We start from the raw sequence: 16,609 nt of genomic DNA on the forward strand, positions 1-16,609 counted from the left end.
CCGAGCCATGTTTTCGGGCCTTACCAGGGCTGAAGAGTACCAAGAACTTCAGGCAGACAAACTCATGCCGGTCAGTCTGCAGAGAGCGAAGTTTAGTGACCAGCTCCTGCGTGCGGGTCACCAGGTTATTCAGCATGGCTCCTGATTGGGAAGTGATGGTTGACAGATCAATCTGAGAAGGGAAGAACACTCATTAATCAATAAGGAAATGTCATGGAGTTGTAGCCTCACCAATTCACATCCCCGATTTTAATCAGACCACCTTTGATAACTATCCCAGAATCTCAAGAATCCTGAAAGAAAACATTATCGTCTCCTTTTAGAGTGCTCCTTAAAATCTTTGACAGTGGTTATATTAATATAATTTGTTTATAAGTTTGGATTTTTAAATCGGTGACATATGGGTTTTTCAGTGTACCTGAGGAGTTTAATGATTAACTTGTAAGTATTTCTTTAGCCATGGTGATTTCTTCCAAAATAGCTTGAGGGAGGAAGCTTTCAAAACTAAACTGTTGTTTACTTCAGAAAGTTTTTAACTGAGAAATATCCTCAGAATGGTGCCTTAACCTTTCCAATGGAAGTTTCTAGATTTTTTTCAAACACCTATAAGCTGGGGAAAGAAAATGGTTCAGATTTTGTTTCAGTTTTGGGCATTTCTGCAGAAGTTTAGATGAGGATAGATGTATAAAGCTATTGTTCCTGAGAAAGAAGGAAGATTATTAGACTTATTAACAATAGATTCCCTCAAAATTAGCAGTTTAACAACGTGCCATATCAGGGGTGTTAGGATAAAACACTGAACAAGTTTGAAGCTGAGAATATTTAAGCTCAAGTATATGAAAATTCGAGGAAGAGGCTACCATTTGAAAATGAGAGTGGGAGTCAAAGTTAAGTCTACAAAGATGGTTGAGAGAGTAATTTATTTTTGTTGTGAGCAATGAATAAAGAATGATTGTGGGTAGGGTGTTTTTGAAATCTGTAGTGTTTTGGCGATTAATGGGGTTATATGTTCCTGTGTGTTTCTTTAAGGTTGTGTTATTTGTAAATGGTCTGGGTTTTTCCAGTTTTTCCTCTTTTTCTTTTGTATAATAAACCTGTGTTGTATTGTTAAAAACAAACATACAACATTGTGCTTCTGAGATGCTGCTTGGCCTGCTGTGTTCATCCAGCTCCACACTTTGGTATCTTGGATTCTCCAGCATCTGCAATTCCCATTATCACTGATACAACATTGTGTGCTCGCGATTTAATGAGAGGCTGCCTCTTTAAAGCCGAAAAATCTGATCTATAATCTGATTTGTCCCATAAAAACATCAGATAGGATCATAACAGCTGTCCTAATATCGCCTTATGTTCTGAACTGATAAATTTTGATCTATATTGATTCTGTGAAATATCTTAGGATATTTAACTGCGTTAAGAGTGATATATGAATGTAAGATTTTGGTATGTGAAGAGAAATACAGATGAATTGGGTGAGTGTGGCCTGTTTCTGTGCTATTCCTTCGATATAATGTTAGAGCAAAATGAGGAATTTTCACCTGTTGCCCCGTCACCAGGAGGACACTTGACTCCTTCCCATGGGCCACTTGCCGATAGATGTGGTCCATGACCAGAAGTTCGCTCCAGCAGTTCTGGAGAAGTTTCATCTGGTCATCTACCTGCGGAAACACAAACACAGGGAGCTCAAGGATGTACAGGTTAGGTGGACTGGTGATGGGAAATGTGGGTTATAGGGATAGTGTAGAGGTATAAGTTGGGGTGGGATGGGTCTTCAGAGGGCCTGTGTGGACTCAGTGGCCTGCTTGCACTCTGCAGCAATTCTATGATTCTGTGAGCTGTTAGAATCGGCTCGGAGCTGCTGGCTGAAGTTTTCTGTTGAATTTCCCTATTGTATTCAAGGAAAATTGCTTTTACCTGACAGTCTAGCATAATTTTAACAGTGCTTCAGGTAGGTAGGCTAGTGGTAATGTCATTGGGCCTAATAATTCAGAGACCCATGCTAATATTCTAGGGACACAGGTTTAAGGATGTTGCTGGGTTAGAAGTGTTTGAATTGTAAAGAAAGGCTGATAGGCTGGGACTTTTTTTATTAGAGAATAGAAGGTTGAACAGTGATCTTACAGCAGTTTATAAGATCATGATGGTCATAGATAGATAAGGGAGATTTTTTTTTCCTAGGATGGGGATTTTCAAGACTAGGGGCCACATTTTTAAAGTGAAGGGATAAAGATTCAAAAAAGACGTGAGGAGCAAATGTTTTACACAGTGTGGTTCGTGTGTGGAATGAACATCTTGAGGAAATGGTGGATGCGGGTAATGTTACAATGTTTAAAAGACATTTAGATAATCACGCGAGCAGTAAAGGTTTGGAGTGATATGGGTCAGGAGCAGGCAGGTGGGACTAGTTTTGTTTGGGATTATGTCCAGCACGGGCTGGTTGGGCTGAAGGGCCTATTTCCATGCTGTATGACTCTATGACTGTAAGTCCCACTGCAGTAGATTTGAATCAATAAAAATGTGGAATTTAAAAAAAAATTCCTACATAATGGTAACCATGGCTTATCATTACAGAGCTGAAGAAAGCTTTTTTTAAAAATTCATTCATGGGATGAGGGCGTTACTAGCCAGGCAGCATTTATTGTCCAGAGGGCAGTTAAGAGTCATCTACATTGCTGTGGATCTGGAGTTACATATAGGCCTGCCCAGGTAAGGATGGCAGTTTCCTTCCCTCAAGGACGTTAGTGAACCAGATGGGTTTTCCTGGCAATCAGCAATGGCTTCCAGATATTTCATTTAATTCAAATTCCACCATCTGCCAAGGCAGGATTTGAACCAGATCCCCAGGACATTACCTGGGTCTCTGGATTAACAGACCAGCAATAATACCACAGCACCATTGCCTCCCCTTTAGCCAATCATGCCTGCACTGGTTCTTCAAACATGTATTGTGCCAATCTCCTGTTTTCTTCCCATACCCCAGCATGTTACTTCTATCCAAATAACCATCCAATGCCCTCTTGAATACATCAAGTGAACCTGCCATCACCACATTTCCAACTACTTGCCGAGTGAAAACCTTTCTCCTCATGTCACCCTTGCTTCTTTTGCCCATCGTTATAATTCCATGTCCCCCTCGAGCTTGGTCATTTTGCAAGGGGAACAGTTTCTCCCTATCCTCCCAATGCAGCTCACACATGATTTCGTAAACCTCTATCAAATTTCCTCCTAAGCTTCTTCTGACCAGGGATCCTAGTCCCAACATCTTCACTCTAGCCTTGTTCAGTTTTATTTCTCACTACTGGAACATTCTTGTAAATTGCTTCTGTGCTGTCTCCAATCCATTTCCCATAATGTGTCACCCACAGCTGTATGCAATACTCCAAGTGATCTCTAATAAGTGGCTTGTACAAGTTCAACATCATCCTCTTCCTCTAATACTCTATGCTCCTAATGTTAAAGCTGAGGACACTTTATGCTTTATTAACTGCTCTTTCCAACTGTCGTGCCACCTTCATTGATCTGTGCATGTATGCACCCGGGTCCCTCTGCTTCATGCATCCCGTTTAGAATTCAACCCCTATTATCTTACATTGTCTTTCAATGTTCTTTCAGTCAAAGTGCATCACCTCACACTCCTCTGCATTGAACCTCATCTGCCACCTACCCACCCATCCACCAACTTGTCTGAGTCCTTTTGGAGTTACGCATTGTTCTCCTGCAATTCTTACGAGTGATTTGCAAACTTTGAAATCATGTCCTGCACACCAACAGCCACTTTGTGAATGTATATCAGGAAAAGCGAGGATCCCAAGAACGACCTCTGGGGAACTCCACAACAAAGGTTCCTCCTCAGGGAAAGAAATCAGCCATCCTTACCCAAAGACCATAAGATACAGGAGCAGAATGAGGCTATTCAGCATATTGAGTATGCTCTAGTATTCCATCATGGGTGATATGTTTCTCAAGCCCATTCTCCAACCTTCTCCCTGTGTCTCTTGACCCTCTTACTAATCGCGAACCTATCTATTTCTGCCTTAAAGGCATGCAATAACTTGGCTTCCACAGTCATCTGAGGCAATGAGTTCCACAGATTCCCCACCCTCTGGCTGAAGGAAGCCCCCCTGAGTCTGACGCTACATGTGACTCCAGATGCTCAGCAAAATGACACTTAACGACCCTTCGAACTGGCCTTAGCCCAATTCAACAGGCAGTTGAGGATGGGCAATAAAAGCTGGCTTGGCCAGCAATGCCCTCACCCCATGTACAAGTACGCAAAAAAAGTAATTAAACTTAAAGTTCAGACCGACTCGATTTGTGGTGTAATAGCCCAAACCTGATTGGAAAGGCTTCACTGGGAAGTCTGATCCCATGCCAAGCTGCTGGTGATGGGATTAAATGCCAGCAGACAAGCTCAGTGAACCCAGGAGAGGTGAAGCAAACGAAATCCTCTGCACCCTGTGTGCTTTGAGATTTGGCAGCAGGAGGCAGAGACAGGCGCTGAGGAAGCAGGATGGAGATGCTGAATGATTTATTGCACGTTTTCTTTCCTGTATGACTCTCTCTGGATCAGCGAGGAAGTAAGCTCCACGCTCGGACATCAAAACACGCAAAAAAAAGTCCAGTCGGGAAAACGTGGGCATTTTCCTGTCATTTCCTGCTTTCAATGCAATGGTGTTTGCACCATCCTGTTTGACATAATCTCTTAGATAACACATTCAGCGCAGAAGAGTGATCTAAAATAGCTTGTCCTGGCTTACTGGGGGCACTGCCTGTAAACATTCTAGTAATGCGCTAAAATGTGGCAGTTTAGCAGCACTTTATAACTGGAAAACAACATATTAGAGATGGAATTGTAGCAAAGATGAGTTCAAATTGTTGATTAAAAACCATTCCACATCTCGTCTTGTTTCTCGCCCACTTGTTAGCGTTCTGTTTAAAGAATCCCTTATCGAAGAAAAAGGAAACAAAAGCAAACTAAGTATCAAACTAAGCAGGCTGTTCCTCCCTGGACATTGGTCACTTGGTGTTGCGCTCTCTCAGTCATACTGGGCCATACATGTTACTCATTACAGGGCTCCTCTCTCTGATGCACTGAACACCAAAAGGAACAAAAGATTTGCTTTCACAAGATGGAACTTTGAACCGTGATGAAGTCATTTTGGGGAAGTTAAGATTGGCTCCCTGGAGAAGAGATGGATGAGAGGCGAATTCATTGAGATATTCATTGACATGACGGGTCTGGACAGAGTAGACAGGGGGAAACTGTACCCACTCTTTGAGAGTGAAGACAGAGATTTAAAGTAATTGGCAAGGAAGCAAAAACAACACAAGGACAAACCTCTTCCCATAGTGTGCAGTTAAGGGCTTTCTTAGCTCAAAGAAAGGACCACTTGACCCGAAACGTTAACTCTGACTTCTCTGCACAGATGCTGCCGGACCTACTGAGCTTTTGCAGAAACTTCTTTTTTTTTAGTTGTTTAGCTCATTCGGCAGCATGGGTGGTCTCTGACACTAGCCAGCTTGGGTTCAAATCCCGCACCAGCTGAGCTTACCATGTGGGACTGTCCTTCTCAACCTCTCTCCTGAGGCATGGTGACTCACTGCTGTCTAATGAGAGAGTAGCCCAATGGTCTGGTGAGTCTATGGTTATACACTTCTTGAGGGACTGCTGATTGAGTTGAAATATTCACAAAGGAATGAGGCAGTTATCTAAAAAGAAAGCATGGGGAGGAGGCAGGGGAATGGCACTGATTGAATTGTTTATTCAAAGACCCAGCGCTGACATGATGGTTTGAATGGCTTCTTTCTACACTGGAACAATTACAATCATAGAGTCATAGAGCTATATAGCATGGAAACAGACCCTTCATCCTATTTGTCCATGCTGACCAGATATCCTAAATTAATCTAGTCCCACTAACCAGCATTTGGCCTGTATCCCTCTAAACCCTTCCTATTTAAATACCCGTCCAATGCCTTTTAATGTTGTAATTGTACCAGCCTCCACCCCTTCCTCTGGCAGCTCATTCCATACACACACCACCCTCTGCATGAAAACGTTGCCCCCTAAGACCCTTTTAAATCTTTCACCTCTTACCTTAAAACTATGCCCTTCTAGTTTTGGACTCCCCCACCCTGGGGGTAACAGTTTGACTGTTCACCCAATCCATGCCCCTCATGATTTTACAAACCTCTATAAGGTCATTCCCTCAGCCTCTGCCACTCCAGGGAAAATAGCCCCAGACTGTTCAGCCTCTCCCTGTAGCTCAAACCCTCCTACTCTGGCAACATCCTTGTAAATCTTTTCTGAACTCTTTAAAGTTTCACAACATCTTTCCAGTAGGGGCAAGAGTAGAATTAAATGTAGTATTCCAAACCTAGCCTCACCAATGTCCTGTACAGCTGCAACATGACCCTCCCATCTTTGATATTCAATGCACTGACCAATAAAGGCAAGCGTACCAAACGCCTGCTGCACTACACTGTCTACCTGCGACACCTGTCCACTTTTCACATGACTGGGTTTTTCCAAGCACTTTGCAAGGAATGAATTACTGTGTTTGTTGTAATATCCGCAACATGATAGTCAATTTGTGCGCAGTGAGCTCTCACAAACAACAACGTGACCATCTGTGTGTTTTTATGACACAGTTTGAAGGATAAACATTATCCAGGACACAGAGGAGAACTCCCCTGCACCTCTGCAGAAATCGTGACATGAGATTTTGGTGGACAGCACAGAAACTGAATGGCTCACCCGACCATTAACAGTGCACAGCTACCGTTGAAGGGTCATTCTTAATTTCAAGCCTCAAACCTTGGCGTGGGGCTTGAAACGAGACCTTTGTAACTCAGTGGTGAGATTATTACCTGCTGACACACAGGGTAGAGCAAGATACCAGTCTGATTTCGCTGCACTGTTATAAACCCATTGTGATTTTGCTGTGTCACTGGGGAAGGAGGTTCAGAGCATGCAACAGTGATCAAAACAGCCCTAGGATAGCTCAACTAAAACATGCCCATCATTTAATGTAAATCGGAGGCTCATCGATGTCAAAAGAAGTGTTTTGAGAAACGTATTTTGAAATGCCCTTTCTGTTCAACTTGCTCACGGTGAGGGTTTGCCTGAGGACTGGGAAATTCTCCCAGTTTTTAAAGTCAGCCTGTGCCCAACACAATTTAACCTTGAGCAGGCTGCAGCTACCTGGAACTGTGTAGTTTCTGTTACAGGAACAGGACATTTCACATCAGCAACTGGTGCCATTTGGAAGGTGGTAACAGATCTGAGGACAGATCAAAGCAGTGATCTCCTGATTCAATCCCTGCATTGCTGCCGGCCAGGATGTCCCATGTGGGGGATGGTCTCAATGACGTTGCTGACAGATATTTTTCATTTTTGTTTTGTTGCGTTGTCTCTTTCTGCTCGGAACATTCCACTCTTGAAATTGCTGCTGCTTGTGGGCTCATCTTCTCCAGAATTTTTCCCACTGAATGGTTTCGAGTGCAGACAGTGAGCACTAGCAGATTACTCTGTCAGAGGCTTCTTAAAGACCAGCTCGTTCCTGCTTCCACATACCGCACGGGGGCTGTGACCCTTCTAGCACTTAGTCTACCCAAATTCGTACAGCATTACTGCAGGTGTCCATTCAGTCCATCAATTCTGCCAGGTGACCCAAAAACCCTGTGCATTCTATGCTTTAAATTGTCAATCACCCTATCAAAGGATGTTATTACACACTACGAGAGCAGGTGGGACTTGAGGCCAGGCCCTCCCGACTCAAAGGTATGGACACAGCCAGTACCAACCTTTTTCCTGTTGCAACAATCTAATGCCCTTTCAGAGGTACCATTGACTCTCATTTAGCTTTGTCAAGCTGAGCATTTCCAAATGATTGTGCAAAAATTAAAAAAAACCCTCTTAATCCTGTCACTTCTGGTTCTTATGCCAATCATCTAAACTCTGAGACATCTGGCTCTCAACCCCTCAGCAACTGAGAATGGTTTGGTTTCATTTACTCTATCCAAATTCCTTGTGATGTTCAGCACCTGAATCAGGTCTTTCCTTTCTGCCTCTCAGGATTACAATCCTAAACCCACATGGACTTCTTTCAGAGGGAAATTGGTGGTGAAAAGGATGGAGATTCTTGTGGCTAAATTCTTTAATGTTTTTGTAACCGATTCACAGGATGAGGGCATTGCTGACTTGACCAGCATTTATTGCCCACCTCCCAGAGAGCAGTTGAGGGTCTGGAGTCACATGTAGGTCAGACCAGGTATGGATGGTAGTTGTCATTAGTGACACCAGATGGGATTTCAACTCCCCCAGACATGGTTATCACTAGACTCCTAATTCCAGGTAATTACTGGATTGAAGTTCCATCACCTACCATGGTGGGATTTGAACCAGGTCCCCACAACATTAGTTGGGGCGCTAGATTAACAGGCCAGCTGTAATACCACTAGGCCGTCACTTCCTGTTCCAATGAATACTGATTTGGGTCTAACAAAGAGAATCCTTTTGCTTTCACTGCCCTGAGCTTCCTTCTGAGCAGGGATGTCTCAGGAGCTGACATGCAATGCCAATTCTGGCGCACAGGGTGGGGGGTGCTGTTTTGCATTGAAGATCCTACAAATGCCAACAGGATGAAGGACCTGTTTCAAACGTATTCATCGGGGGAGACATATAACAGTCTATTCCTCCGCTCTTCAAATAATCACCAAGGGACTTTTCCATCTGTCTGATTAGGGAGGCAGGGTTCTACGTTTGATTTCCTGTCTCAGAAACCAAAAAGACACCCTCGAGCACACCCTCCAGAACAGCATGTGCTAATGTTAAACTTCAGCCTGTGCTCCAGATGCTATGAGCATCTGCAGCCTCATACTAAATGGAATTTCAAGCTCTGTTTTCTTTAAAAAAAATTATTTCATGGGATGCGATTGTCACTAGCCAGCCCCATCCCAAATTTCCCAAAGGGCATTTAAAAGTCAGCCATATTGCTGTGGGTCAGGAGTCACATGATTGGCAGACTAGGTAAGGATGGCAGTTCCATTTTCTGAACGCCAAGATGAGTCCTTCCCAACAACCCATAAGGGTTTCATGATCATCGTTACTGCCTGAATTCCAGATTTGTCACTGAATCCAAACTCTGTCTTCCACCATGGCAGAAGCCTCCAATTTCTGATGAAGGGTCTGGGCTGGAAACATCAGCTTTCCTGCTCCTAAGATGCTGCTTGGCTTGCTGTGTTCATCCAGCTCCTTGCTACCTTTGCTCGGAACATTATCTGTATCTCTGGGTTAATAGTTTTTAGTGATAACATCACTAGGTCAATTGCCCTCAAACTGCATTGCTTCCTCTGCCATTTCAGAGGGCAGTTAAGAGTCGGCCACGTTCCTGGATGTAGTGCAGGCCAGTTACCGATGGCTTATTTCCTACCCTGAGTGATGTCAGTGACAACTGATGAAAGTTTTGTGGTCACCATTACTGAAAATAGCTTTTATTTTTTGTTGTATTTAAATACTAATTAAGGCATTTTCTGTTCGAGAAAATAATGACCCATCTCTGGAGTAGGTAGTTCTGGAGCTCGTGGTTCAGCGATGGGGACACTACCACTATATCACAAGAGCTCTCCTAATAGTAATTTTTGAGAAAAAGATATTGACATTATCACTGGTCTTTAAATTCAGGAGACATGGCAGGATTTGAACACAATTCGCCCGAGCCTTTCTTGGGTTGTTGCATTGAAAAACAACCAAGAGACCATTGCCTCCCATGAATAGCTATCAAGATATTTCCAAGACAACCCGTTCAGAGATGTAATTGCTCACCTCTGGAGCAGGTGGGGCTTAAACTGGGCCCTCCTGGTCTCAGGGTAGCGACACTAGCACTGCAGCACAAAAATCAAAAAGCAGGTGTGTTTGATTCAGCCAGCAACTGGGCAGGTCCTTAGTGTTTCAAAGCAATGGGATGAAGATTATAATAAGCAGCATTTGAGCCTATGCCAGGGTAACCCATTGGATTTCCTAACCACACGGCCATAACCATGCACTGCAAGCGAGGGGAAGCAGGACTTGAACATACAGTTCAGTTTGGTAGCACCCAAATTGGCTCCAATGTCAAATACATTGTCCATTAGGTTTCAAATATTTATTAATCTAGTCACCCTGTTCAGAGATGTTGTTACACACCTCTGGAGCCAATGGGCCCCAAACCCAGGCCTCCCGAACGGGGCAGTGACTCTACCACCTTGACGCCACCTCTAATTGTAATTAAATCATATGAATTTAATTTTTACCAGCTGGCATTGCGCGACTCACACCCCCATTTCCCTGTTCATCTAGGTGATTAGGCCATTCGCTGAATTCATTACTGGGTAACGGGTCGGGCTGGGGGGTTAGAAGTGCCAAAGGACTGAGTAGTTAATGAGCTGTGCCCACAAAATAACCAATTAAAAAGGCTCATTATTTGAAACTACACCAGCAGTTTGCCCATCCAGCTTCTCACTGGTGAAAAACTGCTCTGTAGGATGCAGGAGTAAGAGGCAATGAGTATATTAAATTTGCAGAACGGATCAGAGATAAATGCAACTTGTAAGAAATATAGGACAGTACCAACAGAGTTCATAGAGTCTGTAATTAACAAGAGACTTTTTAATTAAATTGTAGCAAATGGATTTGAAGGTATGAGATGTGGAAAAATTAAACGCTTGCACTTTGTGGGTAGTGCAACTCAATTCATGTCAAGCTGTAACAAAATATAATAAAGAGAAAAGAATTATACCCACTCTAGTCCTGTTTAAATTTTATAGGTTTCTATCAGATCCCCCTTCATTCTCCTAAACTCCAGTGAATACAATTCTAACTGACTCAATCTTTCTTCATATGTCAATCTTGCCATCCCAGGAATCCATTTGGTAAACCTTCTCTGCACTCCATTGATAACAAGAACATTCTTCCTCAGATAAGGAGACCGCAATATTGGAACTCGAAATCAGAGCAATCCTGGGGAAAAGGGGGTGATCGGAATGCAAACAGTAGATCCAGCTGATTGTCCAACTCTCCCTGTGTTCTGGGCTGGTGAACCAGTTCGGATGGCTTGGAAGAAGCTGGGAATTACAGAGTGAAACTTTCCAGTTCTTGGTGCTTCACTATCATGACAACTTACTGCCTGGGTCAGCCCTCTGTCCTTCACTTTGCAAAGAGAAAAACAAACACTCTGATAAGCGTCTCAGTTGTAACTGAACTGAAGGGATTCCCCTGGCTGGGAGGGGGAGGGCAGAACCCATTCTATTTACTTGGACTGTCAGGACAGTTCCTGAGACCAGAAATGCCATCATGTCATTGTGAGCAGATGAACCTGCAAACAAAAGGCTTTCTTCCTGTAACAGAACACATCCGCTGTCCACCCCCAGCTCTCAGCTGCTGAACCGCTGATTCCGAACAAAGCAATGTTGCACAGGCCACTGGGTTCTGACTTTGTCTTGTTGAGGATATTGATGTTGACAATATCTGACTCACAGCGACAATTACATCCCAGATTACCAAATAACTCAAGGGACAACAACTTCACTCAACAACATTTGACATCAAGCCAAACAAGGAAATATTACAAGGAGAATCGACCAAAAGCTTGGTTGAGGAGGTGGATTTCAAGTGATATTTTGAAGGATTGAAAGAGAAGTAAAGTGATTTCAGGGAAGTTTAGCGATCTATGCATTGCCAGGCTCACCCTCCAATGGTGAAGAAAGGAAACCTAGAGACATGGGAGAGGGGAGAATAGAATAGAGGAATGTATGTTGAGGAGTAGTCCATTCAGCCCCTAAATCCTGTTGCACCATTCAATGAGATAATGCCTGATCTGTGGCCTTAATCCACACACCTCTATGCCTTGGCCCATACCCCTTGGCTTTGATGGAGTGCAGGAACGCTGGAGAGTTGTGCAGGAGGTTACAGGGATAGGGAAGGGTGAGGCTGGAGAGGAATTTCTAAAACATAGACGATCGTTTGGTAAAGTTGCAAGTCCAGCAGTATCTGGAGCTGCCTGCTGTGCCATAAGCTAGGAGCTTGTGAGACCACCATAACCTAACAACATTAAATCAGGCTGGAGAAAGCAGAGACAATGAAGGCCATGTTCCTGTTTGAGAAACACAACTTGTCAGCTAATGTACAGTTCATATTGTGAAATGACATGTTGAACTGAAGACGGTTGCATTCGCTAATTGCTCAGACTGTAGCCGGGCCGCAACATCTTGGTGGTGAAATCTGAAACGTTTTAACCGGCAGCTTTTAACCTGACAGTGTGCACCCCACTTCTAGAGAGTTGAGCCACTTATAGAGACGTGTAAAACTGGTGGGCCAGACCACGATGTCCCTCAATCAAAAAACTGCAATTAAGCTAACTGGGTAATCTTAATTGCTGTTACTGGGATCTTGCTGTGCATGAAATGGTTGCTTCATTTGACAGCTAGAACAGTGGCATCTCAAATTCCAAAATTCAGGTGTTGGTTTTGAAGTGCTTTGAGACATGCTGAGGACAGAAAATGTGCTTAATGAAGATTAGTCCAGTCTTTTCTGTTATTTCTCTCCCAGAAATTGCAAGGAGCTTAGTCACTTGAATGAGCAGAAATGATACGACAACGACAATGGAATTTTTGACACCCAAACTAGGTCTTATTTTTGTTGGGAAGGGAGGCGTGTGGATTGTTGCAGTCACTAATCCATCTCCGAGATCTGTTCTGTTATTCATTCACAGGATGAGGGCGTCACTGGCCAGGCCAGGATTTATTGCCCAACTCTAATTGCCCAGAGGGCAGTTAAGAGTCAACCACATTGTTGCGGGTCTGGAGTCACATGTAGTCCGCACCAGCTAAGGATGGCAGTTTCCTTCCCTGAATGGCATCTAGGAACCAGTTAGGTATTCCCTCCCGCCCCACCAACTATCAGCAACAGATTCACAGACATCATTAGACTCTTAATTCCAGATTATTATCAATTTCAATTTCCACCAAATGCCATGTGAGATTTGAACACAGCTCCCCAGAACTTTAACTGCCTCCCTGGATTAATAGCCTAACTATAATAACACTAGGCCATCCCCTGCTACCTTCTCACATTGTCTACCTGTGATTTATTACGGGTGCCAGTGGCACTCTGTGCAGTTAATGGGATATGATTGTGCTAAAGATGAAAAAGTAAATGATGGTCCCACTCTGAAAACAGCAGCAAAGCAGAGCAGAGAGAAACATGATCGCGACTCAAAGAGGAGCTGAAGAGAAACGCTGTACCAGAGAGTTATATACGCAGTAGGGTATATGTATAAATAACGATTTTACAGGTTTACTGAGAGTGTGAGTCGAAGCAGTTAGCTAGAGAAGGAACAGACTTGGAGCAATAACAGCTTAGAAACACGGGTGTTGGGGTTAGGGTTATGTTTGGGGTTAGGGTTAGAGTTAAGGGTCAGAGTTCAAGTGTAGATACACCATGCCTTAGAGAGCCAGAGACTACGGAATGTATGAAGGACCAAATTGCAGGGAGGATCTTTGGGAGAGGCACAATCCATGGATTTTATTGCTGCCATTCCAAGGAATGGTCATCACGGAGTTTTCTAAGATCAATTTGTTCCATGTGCTTTTCCACACTCATCTTGTCAAACATACTCTGTCACACGCACCCTGTCACATGTACCCCAACATGTGGTCTTTACTGTCACACACGCTTTGTCACAGTGAAAGTGCCAAATCCCTTCTTCGAACTGTGTTTCATACATCAGGTGGGTTTCACCATGGAGCTTTCAAAGAGCTTAAACTTGACTCTTGTAATTTATAGGGCAATTTATAAGGTGCTGTGAGTTCCGAGATACGTTGTGTACTTATTACCTCCCAAGCCTTAAAGCTATCCTGCAATGATGGTGTAGTCAGGAGAGAGGATTCTGTAACTTCTCCTGTGATACTGTTGTGGCTTTAAGAGGTGTGTTTTGTCCTGGTTTCATTTAGAGAGAGGTTAGGAGACAGGCATGAGCAGTCTATGAGAAAATAAACAACTTGTGAAGCCTTAGAAACATTTTTTAAAAAAAAGATGAAACAACGGAAGCAGCCTGATTGAGCGCGATCATGCTCCCAAACACACAACCAGGGATTTTTAGTTTATAGTTTTCAGCACTTGCTTTTGGAGTCTTGAAGAAATGGAAGATATTTTTCTCTCATCTTGAATACAACCAAAATGTGGTGGTTCTCTTCCTGAGCTGCTGGATTGGAAATGAGACAAAACCTGTTTTTCTGAATTTGCCTTTAGCCAAGGTTGTGTTAAAATGATATCACTATCTTGGAACGGTTAACTAGTAATAGTTACTGTATCTATTATCCTGCTACATTTTCCAACAGAGTTAAGTCATTCCAAGTTCTTCTTTCTTTTCAACAACAAAATCAAAGTTGCTGGAAAAGCTCAGCAGGTGTGGCAGCATTTGTAAAGGAAAAGAAACAGAAAGCGAGGAAGACCCAGAAAACTTAGGCCACTCAGAACAGTTCTGAGGAAGGGTCACCCGAAGCATTAACTCTGTTTTCTCCTCCACAGATGCTGCCAGACCTGCTGAGCTTTTCCAGCAACTTCTGTTTTTGTTCCTGGTTTACAGCATCTGCAGTTCTTTTGGTTTTTATTTCTTTTGTTGTGCTTTAACTATAGTGTTCGAATAAATTGTGTTTTGCTTCAATTTGAGTAGTAGACGAATTGAATTGTATCTGGAACACAGCACCTGATGTTTACTTTTAAAATAAGAGAAAGTTAGGGTGTAGTCTACCTTCTTAAGATATTTTGAGGGCCCAGTCCATTACACTAGGTTATGAATATTTTTAGTGAGTTATCAAAATTGATGAGCAGGCTGTCTATTTAGCTATTGAAAGCAAAAAACAAATCACTCTTTTCTTTGTGCTTTGCATTACCTTCAGCTCCTTGAAGTACATACTACTCCTGGCCCATTCCACCAACGAGAACAAGGTTTGGTCAGCCAGTTTGCACATGATTCCAAATGTATTGAGCCTCTCGTGCTTCCCCCTCGCAGTCTGCTCTTGCTGGAGGTAGCTTAAGATCTTTGCCTGGACCTGTTCCTCATCTGGTTCACACTTCACCAACTCCTGAATCAGCTGGGGCACAGCTGCCGATTGACTGGGCCTGTAGGTCTCTAGGTACGGGCTGCTGAGCAACGGCTCCGGTGAGCCCGCATATCTGGGGTCCATGTGTTCTGACTTAACGTGACAGCCCGGGAAGGGGCTGCACAGGTGGTAGCCTGGCATGGCGCCAGGGGCGAAGGGCACGTTGACTGGCAAAGTGCTGGCTGCACCGTTCTCGTAATCTCCTGCTGCTGATGACAGGCTGTTGTAGCTCAAGGAAAGGCACTTGGATGGAGAGTGGAGGCTCTCGCTGGCGACGGGGGAGCTGAGGTCCTTTGGTAAGCTCTGCAGCATGTAGGAGGCAGGATCCAGTTTGATTCCATTGCTGTGAATGAGGGCCTTCTTTTGCTGTTTCAGCGCCCTGTCCTGTTTGTACAGGGGCCCAAACTTATTCCGACCACCTCTCATGCGATCTGCTCGTACAGCTGTTTGCGAAAGAGAATGTTGAATGATAGATCAACTTGTCCGACAGCAGATGAGCACGAATGTATGACAACCACAGAAACAGAAGTTGCTGGAAAAGCTCAGCAGGCCTGGCAGCATCTGTGATGAAAGAAACAAGAGTTAACGTTTCGGGTTCGGTGACCCTTGCTCAGAACTGATGGCGGCTGGGAAAACAGACAGTAGGGAGGTGAAATGGGAGTCTATCCTAACAGTTTCTCCCTACCTCACCCACCTCCCTACTTTCTGCGTATGAACCGACGTTTTCCCAACCACCATCAATTCTGAGGAAGGGTCACTGAACCCGAAACATTAACTCTGTTTCTTTCATCACAGATGTCACCAGACCTGCTGAGCCTTGTTCCTGATTTACAGCATCCTCAGTTCGTTCAGTTTATAAGCACAAATGTGTATTCATTTAGAGGGCTGTGTTGTTAGCACATTATTAGATGTAAAGGGAAATCACTTTAATCTTTCCTGACTCTCCCATAGGCTCGATTTCCTGCTATAGCCCAGTCCGCATTGTTCGGTACAGCTCAGACTGAGTTTGCTCCTCCAGCCATCTTAAACAAGTTGCTGTTTGCTGTGTATTAACCCAGCCATGGATACAGAGAGGCAACTGGGGACATTACCACTGAACCTACTTGAGTTCTCACCTGCACTACAATGGCATCTTGTGGCTAAGCCCACAATTGCAAAGGGGAGCCGAGGTATCAGGAGATTCACCATCAACACATGGGGTGGATGAGGGAGAAAGAGAGGCTACAAGCAATACAGGGAGGCCATGAAAAGCACTTCCTCATAGCTAGAGCCAGAACATGAGAAAGAGGTGTGCAAGAGCAAGCTCTATCCCCAATGGGCAGATTGGAAGTGTCCATTATCTGTACATACATAAACATCAGTCCATTTGCAGTCAGGTAATGCTGTTGTATTAACGAAGTTGTCCCAACATTACCAGGGTTTCCATATTCAGTGAAGTTTTTTCCCAGGGTGGGGGACTCAGTTA

The 16,609-nt window shown here is 43.8% G+C and overlaps 1 protein-coding gene across 2 annotated transcripts in view; it reads right to left on the reverse strand.

Moving 5' to 3' along the window:
- The window catches only part of LOC125447488 (nuclear receptor subfamily 5 group A member 2-like), a 47,150-nt gene that overhangs the window by 6,757 nt on the left and 23,784 nt on the right, over positions 1-16,609 (reverse strand). For both annotated transcript variants that reach the window (XM_048521907.2, XM_048521906.2), the window contains exons 4-6: positions 14,935-15,587; positions 1,542-1,661; positions 25-172 (exon numbers count right to left, since the gene is read on the reverse strand). In XM_048521907.2, coding sequence (XP_048377864.1) covers positions 25-172; positions 1,542-1,661; positions 14,935-15,587 — 921 coding nt within the window. The remainder of the gene's footprint in view (positions 1-24; positions 173-1,541; positions 1,662-14,934; positions 15,588-16,609) is intronic.

Source organism: Stegostoma tigrinum, chromosome 35 (genome assembly GCF_030684315.1).
Source record: "Stegostoma tigrinum isolate sSteTig4 chromosome 35, sSteTig4.hap1, whole genome shotgun sequence".
Taxonomy (NCBI): domain Eukaryota; kingdom Metazoa; phylum Chordata; class Chondrichthyes; order Orectolobiformes; family Stegostomatidae; genus Stegostoma; species Stegostoma tigrinum.